Consider the following 21,068-nt stretch of genomic DNA (forward strand, 5'->3'; position numbering starts at 1 on the left):
TCAACATAAATGCACCAAGATACATATGAAATACATTTAAACCCAGAAACACAATAGATAAATGCAGCAGAAAACCCAATATGCAAATACATAAATACCTAACCAATTAACCACCTATTTAGATACATATTTAAAATCCATATTCAGTATAAATATATTATTAAATTAGCAGTGAAACACTCAATCTTAAACGCCATCTACTGATAGAAAAATACCCCTTTTTCTATGCCCTCACCAGGAGCCAATGATCCAACACAGTTAAATCCAACACTTTAAGTTGAGCGACTTCACCCTCCTGATGAAGCAAACTGCTCCAATATTTATCAAACTAAGCAAAGAATATCAACACTTCCTTACTAAACAACAGTTACACAAAACACCGTGTGTATTTAGCCTCCAGACTAAGCACCCCCCCCCCCCCATCTCACCAGCGCAACAGGTGCGCCACACCCACAAAGAGAACTAAAGTGCAATCTTACCGGCTGTCCGTTCAGCTATTGGTTTTGGTACACTTTTGGCACAACTCTGGGTTTTCTGTAAAGAACTAAACCTTTTTCCACTCTGCGCTGGCGTCTTTTGTACTCCTTGATTTGACACAGCGGTCTAATTACCGGGCTCGCGCACCAGCAGATGAGACGGGAGTGCGCCGCGTTATACCTGCGCGTGAACGTAAACTGATCGGTTCTGATCATATAAGCCGACTGGCCGAAATAATGCCGAATTATATACATTTCCTGGGGTTGCCTAGGTGAATAGGGATGCGGATGTGCTCTAAGATAAAATATAATTTTATTAAGTGGGGTTTGGCTGGTTGCTCAGCAGCCACGGTTGCGAGCTCGCGCGTCAGCTGACGAGACAGCTGTTCGCCGCTACAACATTATTAGGCCGTTTATTGAAATACTCCCACACTTTTGACGACTTTTGGCGTGCTTTTTTCCCCTCGCTCGCACCGCTCGCATCGTCTGCTTTGCGCTCCGCCATGACGGTAGTGTGACGTAAATATGCGACGCATCGACGCACAAAAACGGCGTCGACGTATTTACGTAACCGATGACGTCGACTATGTCGACGCGTCGTTTCAGCCTTACTCCCAGCAACAACTGTTTAGGCGTTAGTTGTTGTTTTTTGCTTGAAGATCACACACACACACACACACACACACACACATACATACATACATACATTTGTTAGTTGTGGGACAATGTGTGCCCCCTGAGTAATAATAATAATAATAATTTGCCTATGTTTTTATTTATAAAAGCAACATCGTTTCTCCTCTCACCCTTTCCTCCAACCTTGTCCTCTTCCTACAGTGAGGTGTCCGAGCCCAGCCTGGCCGCCGTGTCGGAAGCGGAACCAGATTCTGAGAGCCCCGTGTCCCAGCAGCTGATGTCGGGAGCCGACCAAATCAATAGTGAGGGCCACCTGGAGGAGGTAAGTTAGCTGAGAGTGTGGGTTGATGGGCCGGAGCCACAGTCTCCAACTAACTTTGTATCGTCATTCACATCCACGCATGAAATGTTGACGCTTTAGTCACTCAAACGCAACACAACCTGATACATTTGCTTTTAGTTGCAGTTCTTTGTAAGTCGATGCAAATTGGGTATTTTTATTTTCTTTACAAGGTTGTGTTGTCGTTGGAGTCGGGTATAGTTGTAATTCTATGTGTTTACTGCGACTAATTATTCATACCTATCCTTCCTTATCTTTTGCAAATTGGCCCAAGAGTGCTGATGCTGCCGGTCCTTGGTTCTGATAGTTTTCATTGGATCATCTTTTTGCCCCACACTGCATGCCTCTCATTCATTGATGTGCTTGTCGGTGTCGGAGAAGAAGGGCCAACTGCAAAAAAAATATATATATACCCTCTCGAGTGCTTTTTTTTTTTACAATTGCATAGTAACATGTTTGGCATGAAATATTTTGCTAAATTAAAGAGAGGCTGCAAAACATGCTTACTCTGTTTCACAAATGTAGCATACTCTTGTATTAGTTTCAAGATACTGTATAACAGTAATTATTTTTATTTAGTTGTTTAAAGAATGATGGTGTGTTTTCATGCATCATGCCTTTTTCTTGCCTCTTTCTTCCTTTCACTGTCTCCCCCTTTCCTCTCGCCTCCTCCATCTTTAGCCTTTTGTATCCCCTCATGAAAACTTCTCTCTTATATATATATTTATGGTGTGATTGTTGTTTTAAAACCACATTGATTGCTTTGTTATGAAGGTGCCCATGCCTCTTCCATTGCCCCTAATGGTACAAGCTGCATACTACTACTACTGCCACCACCACCACCACCACCACCACCACCAACACCACCTCCACTTCTCCTACAACTCCTGTCGCGATATGCTCGAGTGCGTCGCTGGTACCTGAGTTAGGGCCAGAGTCTGCAAACCCCTCCCCGTCCATGGCACTGTGTAAATACGCCTCCAGTGACACTTTGAGCCAGCAACACAGGAGCTGGCGTCAAACCACCACCGGCAGCAGTGGCAGCCATGGTAACTGCAGCCCCTGGTTGTCATGGTAACCTTGCCTCTGGGGTTGGAAGCTGAGCTGCTTGCTGATCTAAACTGGACTTTACTATGTGATGCTGATGAAAGACGGCGAGGAGAAAAGGAAGATTTGCGCAACATGAATTATTCCCTCCTTCTCATGAGCAATTTTGAGGATGATGACAGCCTGAAACAGGCAAATGTGACTGTTTTGAAAATGCCTCCAACCCCATCTTGCATTCTTTGGGATGATGTAATGACTGGAAATTTTTCCAAACACAATGGATGTGCCTTTGAATATGGAAATGTATTTGCCATGAGACTTTATGACACTTTTTTGAAGACACTGCTTTCCCAAGGACTACGCAGACTTTGAATGGACATAACTTCATTGACATGTCATCAATGGCTGCGCACGCTTCACTTATCACCACCTTCTCCCGCAGCCGCCTCACCAGGAGTTGAGCCTGCCTGACTCACTGGGTGTGTTGCTATCATTATTCCACTGTGAACTGCTATGCTTGTGGTGTAGATGTATTTTTCTGCATCCTGTTGCATTTACACCCACAACTTGGCACTTCCCGCATTGTGCAAAAGAAGTGTTCTCTGATTTGAACTACCTCATGGATTACAATTCAAAATGCCACATCATTTAAAGGCTTCCGATTGAACTTGCACAAACTGTTGAAGTTTAGAAGCCTCACAGCACAGCAATGGACTTTCCCAAAGACTTTTGACAAATGGATTTATAATTTACCTGGACATTTAACGTGAACCTCATCCTCACCCTCTATTACTCACAGACTACCCAAGAAATAAGACTTTGAACAACAGTCGATCAAGAAGCATACCCGCCCCCACACCCCTTTCAAAGACAAAAGTCCATCCCAGTGATCAGTTCCTGCACACTCAAATTGAGGCATGCCCTCACTCCTCTGCCTTCCCTGATTGGATCCTTGTTGCCTAGATACAGTACAGAGAGTCGTGCGGTTGGGCCATAGTCCAGTAAGGAAATCAGGTGTCAAATGGTACCCGGCAATAACTTAAACATGTAAAATGAATATCTTTGCAAAAGAATAATTGCTAGAGAAAATAACATTTAATTGTAAATCACAGCAGTTTATTGTACTACAGTTTTATTTTGATAGTAGAATGGTATTGCTAAAACACAAATATGGACTGAAGCTACAGCAGTTTATAACTTATCAAGTTACCTTTGACTTTTTAAATGGTCTGTCTTAAAGACTCTTTAGGGTTTTCCACCTCTGCTTCACAGAATGCCTGAAAGAACCATTTGTGCTTCATTTGTGTTCTTATAATGACCAAATGATTAGAGCATGGGCACTGTTGAATAGGAAGTTTTGAAATAATATAAACACAGTAGCAACACATACAGTAAATCCATTAATCCAACCCATTCAAACACGCACATGCTGTATTCTGTTTGCTTAGTCTTTATACTCACAGCACACAAGGTAATCTTGGTGGTTTATCTCTGGGTCTTTGGGCAGAGGTGGAGCATGTGGGTCTCCTCAATGTGGTACAATTGAAGCAGGCAAACTACTACTTTATTTTTAAGAATCTAATTTTAGTTGAATCCCCAAAAACGCTACTTTGTCACTTACTCTGTTTGACCTTCTGTTGCCCATTTGGGGTATGCACTGTTAGTTCTCATCTCACCCTCGCACCCTTTGGGGTTTCTGTATGTTCTTTTTCTGTCTCTCCCTTACTCTCCAGAGCACCACTCCAAAGGCTTTTGCTGCTCGCAAGATATCTTTGACCAGTAGGTGGCCTAAACTAGATTACATGTCTGGATTGTGCCTTGAATGTTTTTTTTACCTTCATGGTTTATTTTTTTCCCCCTACAGGCAGCAAGATGCTCCCCAACACTGCAACCGACGTAGGAGGGGGAGACGCAGACTCTGTAGCTGTGGCAGGGAGGAAGAGACGTTGGGGCTCCAGCACAGCAGTCACTTCAAAGAAGCCATCCATCAGCATCACTACTGACTCACTCAAGGTGGGCTTCTTTTAGTTGTATTACAATTTATTTTTGCGGTTATTTAATCTTTACTCTCTTTGCTCGGCAGACTTTGATCCCAGATATCAAAGTAGCCCAGGAGGCCGTGGTCGACCTTCTGCTCCCTGAGGATCTGCAGATGTCCGGGGATGAGGACAACCATGACAACAGCCAGGGCGATCAGGACAAAGGCCTGAAGATTCGACGCACAGTCACACAAGTAAGGGAGGAAGGAAAGTAACGGAATTAAGTCTTTGTTGACGGCCATGTGACTGTTTGCACCCCCTCCCCAGGTGGTCCCAGCTGACAACCAGGAGAACGGGCAGGAAGAAGTGAAAGAGAAGGAGGACCCGATAGCGGAACGAGAAATGCAACAAATTACCCCCACAGACAAACCTAAGAAAAGTGTTTCAGATGAGACATGTGACAAGCCTGATACTGAGCCAAAGAAAGGTGAAGTTGAAAGTTCAAAGGCCCATTTTAAATTACTTTTTAATTGTTAGTAAGTCTCAGGGGTACCATAATACCATATTGGAAGTGTAACATTGATGATATAATTCAGACCGTTTGAAAGCATTTTTAGTACCGTATTTTCCGCACCATAAGGCGCCCTGGGTTAAAAGCCGCGCCTTCAATGAACGGCATATTTCAAAACTTTGTCCACCAATAAGCCGCCCCGTGTTGTAAGCCGCATCTAACTGCGCTAAAGGAATGTCAAAAAAACAGTCAGATAGGTCAGTCAAACTTTAATAATATATTAAAAACCAGCGTTCTAACAACTCTGTTCACTCCCAAAATGTACGCAAATGTGCAATCACAAACATACGTATATCAACATGGACAGAGCTGCGTGAAAAAAGCCACCCGGCCTCTTCGCGTAAACTTAAACTTACCTTAACCACTCGCTCATCTTTTCTTCATCCATCCCTTCGAGTTAGCTTTTATGATGACGCCGGCTGGAAAGGTCTCTTTTGGCAAGGTCTTCCTTTTGAATATCACCATGGGTGGAAGTTAGCATGGCAAGCTAGAACCACAGTGAAGGATGACTTCTCATTCCCTGTGGTGCGAATATTCACCGTACGTGCTCCCGTTCCACAGTGCGGTTCACAGGAATATCAGTTGCTGTGAAATACGGTAGTAATCCGTGTGCGGATGGAGAGATTGCGTCTTTTCATGAACCGGATCCTTGTCGCTTAGTAGGAACCATTTTGTGGTCTTTACAGATGTAAACAGGAAATGAAACGTACGGTGATATCCGCGCGTTTTTTCTTCTTCTTCCGGGGGCGGGTGGTTGCTTACAGTAGAAGAAGAAGCGCTTCCTGTTCTATGGGGGCGGGTGCTTACTTTGGCGGTTGCTTGCGTAGAAGAAGAAGCGCTTCCTGTTCTACCGGGAAAAAAGATGGCGGCTGTTTACCTAAGTTGCGAGATCGAAACTTTATGAAAATGAATCTTAATATTTATCCATATATAAAGCGCACCGGGTTAAAAGCCGCACTGTCAGCTTTTGAGTAAATTTGTGGTTTTTAGGTGCGGCTAATGGTGCGGAAAATACGGTAATCCTAATGAGAACACACAGTTTGTGTGTGTCTGTAGCGTTAATGATATTGAAGTTTGTTGTCTCCAACAAAGTGTCTCTCCAAGAAGCACTTGATCTACTTTTTACAAATGCAGTTTAGCTCTCCACTTGATTAACACTGAAGGGGACAGAGAACACAGATGGTTAGCAGAACCAGTATAACTATGTGAGCTACAATGCTAACATTAAACTCACATTCTAACAGAATCATCATGCTAGGTCAGCCTATTTGCTGCAGAAAAACAAAATGATCAAACTTACAACTCTAGTGTCTGTAGATGACTGACAGATATTTGAAGATGTGTAGAGAAGCACACTTTTTTACATCCTGTAACTAGGGCAGATCAGAGCTGGTATCATGTCCATGAGGGTGAGGGTTGAGCGCAGCAACTTCAAAAGTGACCATTTGAGCACGTTTTCTCTCAAAAAGGAAGGAAACAAGACACAATAGATATTTTTCTTGTTAGGTGCTCATACAGGTTCTAAGGACTTTTGCATAAAGGGGGCCTATTTTAAACTTTTCATTAATTTCTCTCTCCTATTTTCAGTTTCCCCCAGTGACAGTTTAGTGCGTCGCTCCATCAGCCAACAGAGGTCTGGAATGTCTGTCACTATAGACGACCCTGTCCGGTCCACCAGGCAGCCCTCACCTCCACGAGGCAAACTTTCCAACATTATCCATGTGACAAACCTGGTAGGTTTGGAATTGATTAGTAAGGTCTGTCTGACCTACATCATGCCTAACCGTACTCAAAGTTTATTTTGTGTGTTTACAGGTCCGACCATTCACATTGGACCAGCTCAAAGAGCTGCTGAAACAGACAGGCAGTGTGGTGGAAGGAGGCTTCTGGATCGACAAGATCAAGTCACACTGCTTCGTCACAGTAAGCCCCAAACTCATTCTAACCATTGGACATTTGAGACATGTGTCTGCTGCTTATTGCCTTGTACGATCCTTCCAGTATGCTACAACAGAGGAGGCAGTGGCTACCAGAGCTGCTCTCCATGGAGGCAAATGGCCTCAGAGCAATCCCAAAGTGCTCAGTGTGGACTTTTGTGAACAGGATGAGGTAACCAAGGCTTCTTCACACTACTGTCCATCACTGCCTACTCACAGTTCAGCATTTGCTCTCCCACATTGATTCAGAGTTCTATTCTCTACTTTAAATTGTACATTTTAAAACTTGTAGACTTTCTATTTAAGTTATCATAAAAAACAAAGGGGTTAGATTCCACTGTCTGAAGGGGGAAAAAAGAACTGCAGTTTTGAACTCAGCAGCGGACGCTGTTGCACATATTACATTTCTTGATTTTCCAGCACTGAAAGAAAGATGCTTTGACAAAACGTGATGTTGTGTAACTGCATAAATTGTTGGTACAATACTATATTTCTTTCTTAATGTGAAATACGGAATTTAAAGGGGACCTATTCCGAAAAAAACAACTTTTTTTAACTGAGGGTACCTGCTTTTGTGTATTTGGGTTCCCCATAAGACCCGAAAATTTGAAATGAAACGGTGGAGGCATTGCAAAGATATTTGTAAAATAATCTTGCCTTCCTTTATACTTCCGCCAAACGAGCCGTCAGGAATGTGCTCTGACTTATGACGTTTTCTGACCTGTGATGCCAGTGGATATCTCCTTTTATATATGGTACAAATTTACCCGAAGACCGCAATTCCACCATTGAAGTCCAACGTTATAGACCGGCTCGTAAATGCACTTGCATCCTCTGTTGTCATTTCGAATTAAGTAGCTTATAGTTCAAAACGTATATGTCAGACTCCATAGGAAAGCGCAAAAACTACAACTACATCCAGTAGTTTTTGCACATTTACCCAGTCGAAGTAGAGGCAGTAAATAAGACCGCCCACATAACAGCACACTGAAGAGACGGTTAGAAAGCGACTTGAATACGGTCTGTAAAACATTAACTATGCAACATTTTAACCAAAGAACAACTATTACACATGTAGAACACAAGGAAGTGTTTTAAATGAAAAAAAAAATCATAGGTTGCCATTTTATTAGGCTCTGTTTACACTGGACACCAAATCTGTTTTTTTTGCCCTCAAGTGAGACACAGCATTTGCCAGTCTAAGGCCATGTCCACACGAACGCGGAGAGTTTGAAAAATGCATATTTTGGGTTAAAACGATCTCCATCCACACAAGTGTAGTTTCAAAACTGTCTGTCTACACACAAACGCATAAACCTGCTGTCATGCACATTTTGTCCAATCAGAAGCCTGGAAAAAGCAGCCACAGCTGACTTGGTGGCATTACACCTATGTTATTATACTGTTTGATATACTAGACATAAAATTACATGTACATTATTTTTAAAAACCAGCTTGCATTTACACCAAGCTCTGGGAATATTGCAAAACAAAAATGTTTGTATTTAAAGCTTGCATGCTGCTGCAACCCAAATTAACATCTTTATTCAGCAACATGGTGAGATATTACATGTGGAGTGAAGTGTACATTGTTTCTAAAATTAGCACGCACTAACGATCCAAGGAAGCCATTTTACACGTTTAAGTGCCTATAAGCGCACAGACGTGCGTGTGCCACTGCAAAACTTCCGTAGAATTATAATGCATTAAATGATCAATATAGAGATAGATGTGCAATGACATTAACAAGAAGGAAGTAGACATGTTTTTTTTAGTCGTTCGCGCCCGACTCCTATACAAATGGAAGCGACACACGTAAGTTGACTTAATGATCTGTCATCAAATAAGGATTAAAAGCATGCATCTTGCATCTTTTTTTTTTTGAGACAAAGCTGAAAGTCTTGCATGTCAAAGCTGTCTAATCAGGTGGAAGTATCGTATCCAAAACAGCTGACTGTCATTAGCGCTGGCGGGACTGTCGCAAAGTCTATTTTGATTTTTTAGATTTAGATTTTAGATTTAGATTTATTGGTCCCCGTTGGGGAAATTCATTTTCACTGCCGTACATTTAAACAATAGACATTACACATCACAAAACAAAAATACATCATACATGACCAACACATTTACAGGCTTGTCAGACAGGTCGGCCGGGCCTGCTGTTAAGGGCGGCTATAGCTGCAGGGATCAGGCTTTTTCTGAGGCGGGCCCTCCGGAATTTGATGGTTCTGTACCTGCGCCCTGATGGTAGTCGGATTATGTATTGGTGTAGTGGGTGACTGATATCCTGGACTATCGTTTTTGCCAGTCGAGTGATGACCTGTGGTTTAAATCTGAAATGTTGGGTGTGGGTAGGCCGATGATTTTAGCTGCTATGTTTGTAATGCGTGTGAGTTTGGTCCGGTTGGTTACAGAAAGCATGGTGAAAAAAGATAAAAAGATGTGGAACAGTACATAAGGATGGGTTGAACAATGCTTTGGTAAAGTAATAACAGGAGATGAGGTGCAACGTATAGTCCTTTAAGTTTTTGGATGGCTGACAGTCTTTGTTGACTTCTTTTTTGAATGTCCGTGGTGTGCTGAGCAAAGGTGAGTTTATTGTCCAAGGTTAACACCAGGTATTTAAAAGTGTCAACTGTTTTAACTGTTTGTGTGTTTATGATGATGCGGTGCTGAGGTGAGGGGGGGTTGAACCATATTTCTTCTGTTTTATTGACATTGATTTCCAGATAACAGGCTGTGCATGACTCTATGAAATGTTTGACTGTGTTATGATAGTCCAGGATGGTTTGACTGTTGGAGAGGAGTGCGAGAATGGCTGAGTATTTTAAGTATGTTGTGGTGGGTGAGATGCTACGGCAGTCATTAGTGTAGAGTGTGTACAGGAAAGAGCTCAATACACATCCCTGTGGGACCCTGGTGTTGATGGTAAGCATCGGGGATGTGTTTGAGCCCACCCTTACTGCTTGCAGTCGGTGGGTGAGGAAGTTGTGGGTGAGGTGGATCAGCTGAGGGGGGATGTTGAGCTGGTGTAGTTTCCGGATCAGTACATGCTTCTGTAGGGAGTTGAAGGCGGAGCTGAAGTCCAGGAAGAGGATCCTGTCAAAGTTGCCTGGGGAGTCCAGATGCTGGAGGAGGAGATGCAGCAGGCAGGCCACAGCATCCTCTGTGCCCCTCCTGGCCCTGTAGGCAAATTGGAGGGGGTCCAGGTGTGGGATGACAACTGGAAGGATGATGTAAAGCAGCAGTTTCTCCAGGCACTTCATAATTATGGATGTGAGGGCTATGGGGCGGTAATGGTTGAGTTCTGTGGGTCTGGATTTTTTCGGTACAGGGATGATGGTTTCAGTTTTCCACAGTGTAGGTATTGTTGCAGTCCAGTAGCATTGACCGAAGAGTGAGTGTAGGATAGGGGAGAGCTCTATGGCGCCTGATCACCCTGGCTGGAATGCCATCAGGCCCTGGTGCCTTGCCTGGCTTTGCGTCTTTTTTTGTCAACGTTGAGTGAAAATAGAAGTACATTTACGGTCAAACACACAGTAAATCCTCTTAAAGTGTGTTTAAAGGTAGCAAGGCAGTGTTGTTGAGATTTGAAAATGACGAGGTGTGGACAAGAGGCCTAAACGCAGAGATAAGTATGCGTTTATTAAGTATCTGAATTCATGTGGACATGGCCTAAATGTTCCAAAGTGCTTCAAATCAGATATTTGCGCATCAGATTTGGGCCACATCAGGTGTTAGTCTGAATCTGTCTGGAGTCTGATCTGTTCTAATGTGACTACAATCTAAATGGCAATGCGACCTGTTTGCGACTTTTCCGTCATCTTTAGTCGAGCTACAAACCCCGTTTCCATATGAGTTGGGAAATTGTGTTAGATGTAAATATAAACGGAATACAATGATTTGCAAATCATTTTCAACCCATATTCAGTTGAATATGCTACAAAGGCAACATATTTGATGTTCAAACTGATAAACATTTTTTTGTTTGCAAATAATCATTAACTTTAGAATTTGATGCCAGCAACACGTGACAAAGAAGTCTGGAAAGGTGGCAATAAATACTGATAAAGTTGAGGAATGCTCATCAAACACTTATTTGGAACATCCCACAGGTGAACAGGCAAATTGGGAACAGGTGGGTGCCATGATTGGGTATAAAAGTAGATTCCATGAAATGCTCAGTCATTCACAAATAAGGATGGGGCGAGGGTCACCACTTTGTCAACAAATGCATGAGCAAAGTTTAAGAAAAACCTTTCTCAACCAGCTATTGCAAGGAATTTAGGGATTTCACCATCTACGGTCCGTAATATCATTAAAGGGTTCAGAGAATCTGGAGAAATCACTGCACGTAAGCAGCTAAGCCCGTGACCTTCGATCCCTCAGGCTGTACTGCATCAACAAGCGACATCAGTGTGTAAAGGATATCACCACATGGGCTCAGGAACTCTTCAGAAACCCATTGTCAGTAACTACAGTTGGTCGCTACATCTGTAAGTGCAAGTTAAAACTCTCCTATGCAAGGCGAAAACCATTTATCAACAACACTCAGAAACAAAGTCGACTTTGCTGAGCCTGAGCTCATCTAAGATGGACTGATACAAAGTGGAAAAGTGTATTGTGGTCTGACGAGTCCACATTTCAAATTGTTTTTGGAAACTGTGGACGTCGTGTCCTCATGACCAAAGAGGAAAAGAACCATGTGGATTGTTATAGGCGCAAAGTTGAAAAGCCAGCATCTGTGATGGTATGGGGGTGTGTTAGTGCCCAAGACATGGGTAACTTACACATCTGTGAAGGCGCCATTAATGCTGAAAGGTACATACAGGTTTTGGAGCAACATATGTTGCCATCCAAGCAACGTTACCATGGACGCCCCTGCTTATTTCAGCAAGACAATGCCAAGCCACGTGTTACATCAACGTGGCTTCATAGTAAAAGAGTGTGGGTACTAGACTGGCCTGCCTGTAGTCCAGACCTGTCTCCCATTGAAAATGTGTGGCGCATTATGAAGCCTAAAATACCACAACAGAGACCCCGGACTGTTGAACAACTTAAGCTGTACATCAAGCAAGAATGGGAAAGAATTCCACCTGAGAAGCTTACAAAATGTGTCTCCTCAGTTCCCAAACGTTTACTGAGTGTTGTTAAAAGGAAAGGCCATGTAAGACAGTGGTGAACATGCCCTTTCCCAACGACTTTGGCACGTGTTGCAGCCATGAAATTTTAAGATAATTATTTGCAAAAAAAAAAAAAAGTTTGAGTTTGAACATCAAATATCTTGTCTTTGTAGTGCATTCAATTGAATATGGGTTGAAAAGGATTTGCAAATCATTTTATTCCGTTTATATTTACATCTAACACAATTTCCCAACTCATATGGAAACGGGGTTTGTACAACAAAGACACGGTGAGCCAGCGAAAGTGGATATGTCATCACAACACAACATCCGATTTCGGCAGCACTGTTTCCAAATGTTCTGTATATGTATATATTGGTATCCGCGGGGTCTTAAAATGTCTTAAATCGAACAATTTGAATTTAGGGCCTTAAAATGTCAAAAATTATTCTAAAATCTCTTTTGTAATGTTTTGAAAAAACACTTTAGCCTGCAGTGTAAACATAATCTTAGAGTATCAAAACACTTTGTGTACAGCAAAGATCTACTGTATTCTCCAAATTAGTGACATTTCCATACTTTTTGTTCTCTGTCTTATGCAGCTGGACTTTCACAAAGGTATCCTAAAGCCAAAAAAAGAGGAGAACCACTTCCCTCAGCTGGCCCCTCACCAGATTCGGCTTCCCCCACTCATGCCAGAACGAGACAAGGAAATTGAGCGAGACCGAGGCAGAGACCGTGACCGAGGAGCGCCACTGGTACGGGACCTGTTGGCTGAGCGCCAGAGAGAAATGGAGCGGAGAGAACGCGCTCGCGGGGAACGCGAGTGGGACCGCGACAAGATCCGTGAATTTGCGAAGCCGGGAGAGGAGGAGCGACGTTCCAGGTCCCGTGACAGAGAGCGGAGGCGGCGAGAGAGGGCAAAGAGTAAGGAGAGGAGGACTGAAAAGAAGGGTAAGACATCAAGATGACATTTGTGGCGCCCTCTATGGATTGTGGTCAAAATGCTTTAGAAGATAAAGCTAGCATACAAGTTCTACCGATATTTACTAAATAGTCAATACCTTATGGACAATAAGTTGCAAAGACATTATGCTCAAGGGTAGCCGTGTTTTTAACTAATTTTTCTCACACACATGTACTTATCAGTTCCCTAAAAATGTCAGCCAGTCTTTGCTGTTTTTGCACCATGATATACAGTTAGTGTGTTACTCTGTGAAAAATATCAAGTCAAACAAACTTATGGGGTTTAATAACCACCAAGTGTTGTTTGTCAGAATAAATAATAGCACAGGGAACAGATTAGGGGTGCACTTGTGCACAGCACTACGAAGGTAGCAGAAACACAAAGGTGAATTAAAAGCTAAAAAAATGTATTTGCTAATGGAGAATGTTTTTGTTACTAATAGAAAAGGCAGAAGAGGCTCCTGCAAAGCTTCTGGATGACTTGTTCCTCAAGACCAAAGCAGCTCCGTGTATATACTGGCTGCCCCTCACAGAAGAACAGGTTGGCATTTGAATACTGTGTTTTTTTTTTTTTTACTGTAGGGCCCTAGTAACACACCTGTACGTTTGTCTCTTACAAGGCTGTGCAAAGGCTGTTAGAACGGGGTGAGCGTCAAAAGGAACGCGAGCGACGGCTCAAGGAGCAGAAGGAAGAAGAGGAAAAGAAGCGAGAAGAAGAGAGGAAGGAGAGGTTAAAAACCCGGGAGAAAGAAGGTGGCGGTGCGACAATAGGCAGCAGGGGAACTGGTGGCCGAGGAGCCGATACCGACCGAGACAAGGAGCGAGGCTGGAATGCAGACGGAGACAGGAGGAGGGAAGGTGACCGTCGTTCCGGGCAACCCACAACAGCCACTGACGCTGGGTGGCGGTCTCGTAGCCGAAGCGACACCAGAGACCGGCGCCGCTGAATCAGACAAATAATTCTTAGGACTTTGAATCTATCGCAACTGGACTTTTTAGGTTGTCCTAGAGGATGTTTCGCTTTCATCAGTTCATGTTCAAAGACTAGATAGGACAGCTCTAGCCCAGCTCTAGCCCAGCATAAACAAAATGTCTTCTAAGATAACCTGAACAGTCCAGCGGGGATGGAGAATACAATGACCTGGATGAGTGAAAATATTCACAGGCAGACACGAGGAAAGAAGAGTACGCCTCAGCCTGCTCAGTTTAAAATGGTCTACTGAAGTCCACTTCCTGTTAAAACGTGTCATTGTTTCCCCACTGGAGGGCAGACTTCCTACTTGTAAAGGTTATGTTTTTAACTGGCATCCATTGCAGAAAAGATGGAGGGGGCAGTGTTCTCAAGGCTTAGATGCCTTATTTTTTTTCTCCTTTCTTTTAAAGTTCTGTGGTTCCACAGTTTATTCCTCCCAAAGCCCTGTAATAAAGTCGAAAATAGATATCCTGTCCTTCAAACATTACCTATGAGCAGTTTGTGTTTGGCTCACTTCTACTAGAGTTTATTTTAATGTTTAATTTTAACACTTGATCTTACTGTCCCAACTAAGTTAGGAAAATGTAATAGGTTATATCAAATACTGGATTTGAGTCCTGGTTTGTCTTTAGAGGGCGTGTATCAGGATGATAAACATTAAGATGCTCACATGTCAATCATATAAATATTCAAATAAAGGTTTGTATTCTGATAGCTCCATTTTGTTAACATTTTAATTGTCATAGTTGGATTGTTTGTCTCCTGCAAGTACTTACTGTATTGCAAGTTCCATAAAAGAAATTAATAAATTTTAAAACAAATTCTCTGCTGAGCCATCAATACCAATCAAGACAATATAGAATGCTGTCAATTTCATCCACTAGTCAACACAATTTATTACAGCATACAGAAACGACAGTCCAATACAAATCTCTTACAGTAAAGTTAAGTGCAAAATGTTTGCTATTTAAAAACAATGTACAGAGTTTAGCAGTATCCCTTGTTCTTCTACAGTAGAGGAGCAGTAGTCTCTTCCATGTTCCCTTTATAACCCACAGTACAGAAGAACAGCAGGTGGCACTATGTCAAGGAGGGGGGGGGGGGGGGGGATTCAAGTCAAAGCTGTGAGAAAGTCTTAATATCAGCAGTTGCATGATGAGAATTAAAACAAAACAAAAAAAAAGCAGGATGGTCCTCAGTGTGTGCTGCACACTCTGCTCATGTGGCACGGGTGGCACAGGAGATGAGAGTCCAGCGGGAAGCACTGCGAGCCGGGCTTATCGGAGAGCTGCTTGCCACACTCCTGGGTCAGATAAGGAAGGGAGGTCAGCTTGCAAACGACAAAGGGAAAACAAAAAGTCCTCACCTCACAGTGGTAACACTCAAAGTGGTAGTCCTTGTTCATGGACACAACCCTGAGGATCTCCTCACTGCCCTGATGAGGCACAGGAACATTTAATTTACATTAGTGTCATGTACACATGTATTTTTTCCATGTATATTGGTGTACTTTATTGTATTCCATTTCTAACCTCCGTTGGTAAGATGGGTTGAAGACAGGCCGCACACTTTGGTGCAAAAGTCCTGCAAAATGAACACAGACCATAAGAAACCAGGAGAAGTACAAAATGTCACTTTTTTTTCTTTCTTTAAGGCTCTGCTCTCACTTGTTGTAGTCGGCCACGCAGTAGATGTGGCTGTGTTGGTCCACGGTGAAGGGCACGCCGTCCAGGGCTTTGGCACACACCACGCAGCGGAAACACCCTGGATGGTAGGAGTTCCCCATGGCTTGCAAGATCTGAGGTCACAAAGCTTGATGTATTATTACTCTCACGAAAGGAGACTGTAAGTACACTATTTGAAGCACGAAGAGAAGAGAAGAACATGGAGGACAAAGTGGACTTGTCAATGGTGTTTTAACAGTAATGTAGATTTTATAAGCACCGAATATTGGAAAATCTAAAATATATCTCCGACTTTAATCTTCATCTTAAAATAAAAATGAGCTAGTTATAGATGTAAGGATCGTAGGTTTGCTCATTTAACCAAACCGAGCACGTTGTTAAAAAGTCACTCTGTTAGCATTGTAGCTAACATGGCTATGCTAGTGTTGCTAACGTTCGTGTTCATCAAATTCTTGACTTAAGAGTGTCCTAACTTTAAAGTGTTTTTAGATCATTTCAAGTTACAATCATCCCCACTTTTAGGTGGTGAAGCAAATGTCACAGTGAACCCTATAACAGGGGCCCATCTTTTCCACTGCAGAAGGGCCCACTCAAATATTTACACTGAACTATTACTCTTACACTTGTTTTTAATCATATTCAATCGTTATAACCTTCTTACAGTTTAACATGATAAACCATGTCATATTATATAAAACCAATCACAAAGATTATCTAGGATAACATTACAAAAAATGTATTATACATAATCAAATCCATCCATCCATCTTCTTCCGCTTATCCGAAGTCGGATCGCGGGGGCAGCAGCCTAAGCAGGGAAGCCCAGACTTCCCTCTCCCCGGCCACCTCGTCCAGCTCTTCCCGGGGGATCCCGAGGCGTTCCCAGGTCAGCCGGGAGACATAGTCTTCTCAACGATTCCTGGGTCTTCCCCGTGGCCTCCTACCGGTCAGACGTGCCTAAACACCTCCCTAGGGAGGCGTTCGGGTGGCATCCTGACCAGATGCCCGAACCACCTCATCTGGCTCCTCTCGATGTGGAGGAGCAGCGGCTTTACTTTGAGCTCCTCCCGGATGGCAGAGCTTCTCACCCTATCTCTAAGGGAGAGCCCCGCCACCCAGCGGAGGAAAATCATTTTGACCGCTTGTACCCGTGATCTTGTCCTTTCGGTCATAACCCAAAGCTCATGACCATAGGTGAGGATGGGAACATAGCTCGACCGGTAAATTGAGAGCTTTTGCCTTCCGGCTCAGCTCCTTCTTCACCACAACGGATCGATACAGCGTCCGCATTACTGAAGACGCCGCACCGATCCGCCTGTTGATCTCATTATCCACTCTTCCCTCACTCGTGAACAAGACTCCAAGGTACTTGAACTCTTCCACTTGGGGAAAGATCTCCTCCCCAACCCGGAGATGGCACTCCACCCTTTTCCGGGCGAGAACCATGGACTCGGACTTGGAGGTGCTGATTCTCATCCCAGTTGCTTCACACTTGGCTGCGAACCGATCCTGGCCAGATGACGCTATCAGGACCACATCATTTGCAAAAAGCAGAGACCTAATCCTGCAGCCACCAAACCAGATCCCCTAAACGCCCTGACTGCGCCTAGAAATTATGTCCATAAAAGTTATGAACAGAATCGGTGACAAAGGGCAGCCTTGGCGGAGTCCAACCCTCACTGAAAACGTGTCCGACTTACTGCCGGCAATGCGGACCAAGCTCTGACACTGACCATACAGGGAGTGAACTGCCACAATCAGACATACTCTCTGAACACTCCCCACAGGACTTCCCGAGGGGCACGGGTGAATGCCTTCTCCAAGTCCACAAAGCACATATAGACTGCTTGGGCAAACTCCCATGCACCCTCAAAGACCCTGCCGAGAGTATAGAACTGGTCCACAGTTCCACACCTAGGACGAAAACCGCACTGTTCCTCCTGAATCCGCGGTTCGACTATCCGGCGTAGCCTCCTCTCCAGTACACCTGAATAGACCTTACCGGGAAGGCTGAGGAGTGTGATCCCACGATAGTTGGAACACACCCTCTGGTTCCCCTTCTTAAAGAGAGGAACCACCACCCCGGTCTGCCAATCCAGAGGTACTGCCCCGATGTCCACGCGATGTTGCAGGGTCTTGTCAACCAAGACAGCCCCACAGCATCGAGAGCCTTAAGGAACTCCGGGCGGATCTCATCCACCCTCGGGGCGGATCTCATCCACCCTCGGGGCCTTGCCACCGAGTAGCTTTTTAACTACCTCAGCAACCTCATCCCCAGAAATAGGAGAGCCCACCACAGATACCCCAGGCACTGCTTCCTCTTAGGAAGACATGTTGGTGGGATTAAGGAGGTCTTCGAAGTAATCCCCCCACCGATCCACAACATCCGCAGTCGAGGTCAGCAGAACACCATCCTCACCATACACGGTGTTGATAGTGCACTGCTTCCTCTTCCTGATGCGGCGGATGGTGGTCCAGAATCGCTTCGAAACCGTCCTAAAGGCGTTTTCCATGGCTTCCCCGACCTCCTCCCATATCTTGGGTTTTTGCCTCCGCGACCGCTGAAGCCGCACACCGCTTGGACTGTCGGTACCTGTCCGCTGCCTCCGGAGTCCTATGAGCCAAAAGAACCCGATAGGACTCCTTCTTCAGCTTGACGGCATCCCTCACCGCTGGTGTCCACCAGCGGGTTCTAGGATTACCGCCACGACAAGCACCAACTACCTTGCGGCCACAGCTCCAATCGGCCGCCTCGACAATAGAGGTGCAGAAGATGGTCCACTCGGACTCAATGTCCAGCACCTCCCTCGTGACATGTTCAAAGTTCTTCCGGAGGTGGGAATTGAAACTCTCTCTGATAGGAGACTCTGTTAGACGTTGCCAGCAGACCCTCACAATGCGTTTGGGCCTGCCAGGTCTGTCCGGCATCCTCCCCCACCATCGCAGCCAACTCACCGCCTATCTCAGCTGCATTCGGTCGTAAGGCGGGGTACACCCTGGACAAGTCGCCACCTCATCGCAGGGCCAACACAGATAGACAATCACACTCACATTCACACACTCGGGCCAATTTAGTTCTTCAATGGCTGTGTGAAGTTGCTGGATATTGACAGGAACTGGAATATGCTGTCGTATACTCCAATCCACAGCATCCCCAACATGCTCTATGGGTGACATGCTCGGTGAGTATGCTGGCCATGCGAGAACTGGGACCTTTTCAGCTTCCAGGAATTGTGTACAGATCCTTGCAACATGGGGCCGTGCATTGATCATGCTGCAACATGAGGTGATGGTCTCGGGTGATTGGCACAACATACGCCTGCCCATACCATAACGCCACTCCATTCACAACGTTGACATCAGCAAACCACTCTCCCACGCAACGCCACACACGCTGTCTGCCACCTGCCCTGAACAGTGAAAACTGGGATTCATTTGTGAAGAGAACACCTCTACAACGTGCCAGACCCCATCGAATGTGAGTATTTGCCCACTCAAGTCGGTTACGACGACAAGCTGCAGTCAGGTCAAGACCCCGATGAGCATGCAGATTCGCTTCCCTGAGACGGTTTCTCACAGTTTGTGCAGAAATTCTTTGGTTATGCAAACCAATTGTTGCAGCAGCTGTCCGGGCGGCTGGTCAGACAATCATTGAGGTCCTGGGCTGGTGTGGTTACACCTGGTCTGCGGTTGTGAGGCCGGTTGGATGTACTGCTAAATTCTCCGAAACGCCTTATGGTAGAGAAATGAACATTCACTTCACTCGTTACAGCTCTGCACGCTCATTCGAAACTTGCGACATCTGTGGCATTGTGCTGTGTGATAAAACTGCACATTTCAGAGTGACCTTTTATTATAAAAGGAGTGGTTTAGTACTCCACAGCTTTTTAACATGACTACACTTTGTACACACAGAGGGGCTTGTTTGAAATTTCCACGATCACGTCACTCTTGATACATCTCAACTTTGCTGTTAAAAAAAATAAGGGCGTACACCAGGTTTTTGTGCATAAATTAATACATGAAGCCTCTGCTCTTACTCGCTGGCATTTGCTTATAGCTAGAGATCGACATAGCTTTGTTTTTCCAACCACGGGAAGGACGGAAGTGGATTATGTTCAATGTTAAAGAAATACATCATCAAAAACATGACGGAGCATGTAGCTCCCTAAATTGGTGAAGCAATTCGAGCGTACCACGGCGAGTCTGCGCCATACTGAAGCAGAATGAGTAAATAATGCCAGCCAAGAATGTTAAAACAATATCTCAACGCGGAGATGTGTCCATGAAAATGTGGAAGAGCTGCTGATGGTGTGTTTGGCGAAGAAGCAGCAGGAAGGAGACGCCATAATAGCCCACTTTCCAAGGTAAACTGTACATTGTTATTGCAATACTTCATAAAAGTTCTGGAGTTGTTTGTACTACATTCTATTCTATGTATTGTTTTTCCAAACCATATTTCCCATCGAGAAATTTGCTTTTCTTTTTTAAAGGCATGTTGGATGTTAAAAATGTTTTGAGTTAAGAGCGCCATCCCAGAACTATGAAACCCAAAACCAGTGAATTTGGCACGTTGTGTAATTCGTAAATAAAAACAGAATACAATGATTTGAAAATCCTTTTCAACCTATATTCAATTGAATGGACTGCGAAGACAAGATATATAATGTTCGAACTGAGATTTTTTTTTTTTTTTGCAAATAAACATTAACTTAGAATTATATGGCAGCAAAAATTTGGCACAGGGGCATTTTTACCACTGTGTTACATGGCCTTTCCTTTTAACAACACTCAGTAAACGTTTGGGAACTGAGGAGACACATTTTTGAAGCTTTTCAGGTGGAATTATTTCCCATTCTTGCTTGATGTACAGCTTAAGTTGTTCAACAGTCCGGGTGTCTCCGTTGTGGTATTTTAGGCTTCATAATGCGCCACACATTTTCAATGGGAGACAGGTCTGGACTACAGGCAGGCCAGTCTAGTACCCGCACTCTTTTACTATGAAGCCACGCTGTTGTAACATATGGCTTGGCATTGTCTTGCTGAAATAAGCAGGGGCGTCCATGATAATGTTGCTTGGATGGCAACATATGTTGCTCCAAAACCTGTATGTACCTTTCAGCATTAATGGTGCCTTCACAGAATCAGAATCAGAATCAGAATCAGCTTTATTGTCATTACGCAAGGTAACGAGATTGAGGCCATTCCATACAGTGCGATGTGTGCATGCTAGAAAAACAATGTGCAAATATATAAAAATATAAAAAATGTAGAAGTGCAATGAATATGGTGTGAAATGAATATATACCGGTACATGAAAAAAACCAAAACAAAA

At 44.1% G+C, this 21,068-nt stretch overlaps 2 protein-coding genes across 4 annotated transcripts in view; one reads left to right on the forward strand and one right to left on the reverse strand.

Annotated features, from left to right (window-relative positions):
• acin1b (apoptotic chromatin condensation inducer 1b) overlaps positions 1-14,768 on the forward strand; it is a 35,175-nt gene extending 20,407 nt beyond the window's left edge. For both annotated transcript variants that reach the window (XM_061960989.2, XM_061960990.2), the window contains exons 7-17: positions 1,314-1,434; positions 4,233-4,278; positions 4,364-4,512; positions 4,583-4,732; positions 4,806-4,965; positions 6,637-6,782; positions 6,865-6,972; positions 7,051-7,158; positions 12,712-13,063; positions 13,519-13,616; positions 13,696-14,768. In XM_061960989.2, the coding sequence (XP_061816973.1) occupies positions 1,314-1,434; positions 4,233-4,278; positions 4,364-4,512; positions 4,583-4,732; positions 4,806-4,965; positions 6,637-6,782; positions 6,865-6,972; positions 7,051-7,158; positions 12,712-13,063; positions 13,519-13,616; positions 13,696-14,022 (1,765 nt within the window). In that variant the 3' untranslated portion in view covers positions 14,023-14,768. The remainder of the gene's footprint in view (positions 1-1,313; positions 1,435-4,232; positions 4,279-4,363; positions 4,513-4,582; positions 4,733-4,805; positions 4,966-6,636; positions 6,783-6,864; positions 6,973-7,050; positions 7,159-12,711; positions 13,064-13,518; positions 13,617-13,695) is intronic.
• Positions 14,769-14,895: 127 nt separating this feature from the next.
• Positions 14,896-21,068, reverse strand: part of ajuba (ajuba LIM protein) — a 36,159-nt gene continuing 29,986 nt past the window's right edge. For both annotated transcript variants that reach the window (XM_061960992.2, XM_061960991.2), the window contains 4 exons: positions 15,716-15,846; positions 15,581-15,632; positions 15,415-15,483; positions 14,896-15,351 (listed from right to left, as the gene is read on the reverse strand). In XM_061960992.2, the coding sequence (XP_061816976.1) occupies positions 15,244-15,351; positions 15,415-15,483; positions 15,581-15,632; positions 15,716-15,846 (360 nt within the window). In that variant the 3' untranslated portion in view covers positions 14,896-15,243. The remainder of the gene's footprint in view (positions 15,352-15,414; positions 15,484-15,580; positions 15,633-15,715; positions 15,847-21,068) is intronic.

This window comes from Nerophis lumbriciformis, linkage group LG05 (genome assembly GCF_033978685.3).
Source record: "Nerophis lumbriciformis linkage group LG05, RoL_Nlum_v2.1, whole genome shotgun sequence".
Lineage (NCBI taxonomy): Eukaryota > Metazoa > Chordata > Actinopteri > Syngnathiformes > Syngnathidae > Nerophis > Nerophis lumbriciformis.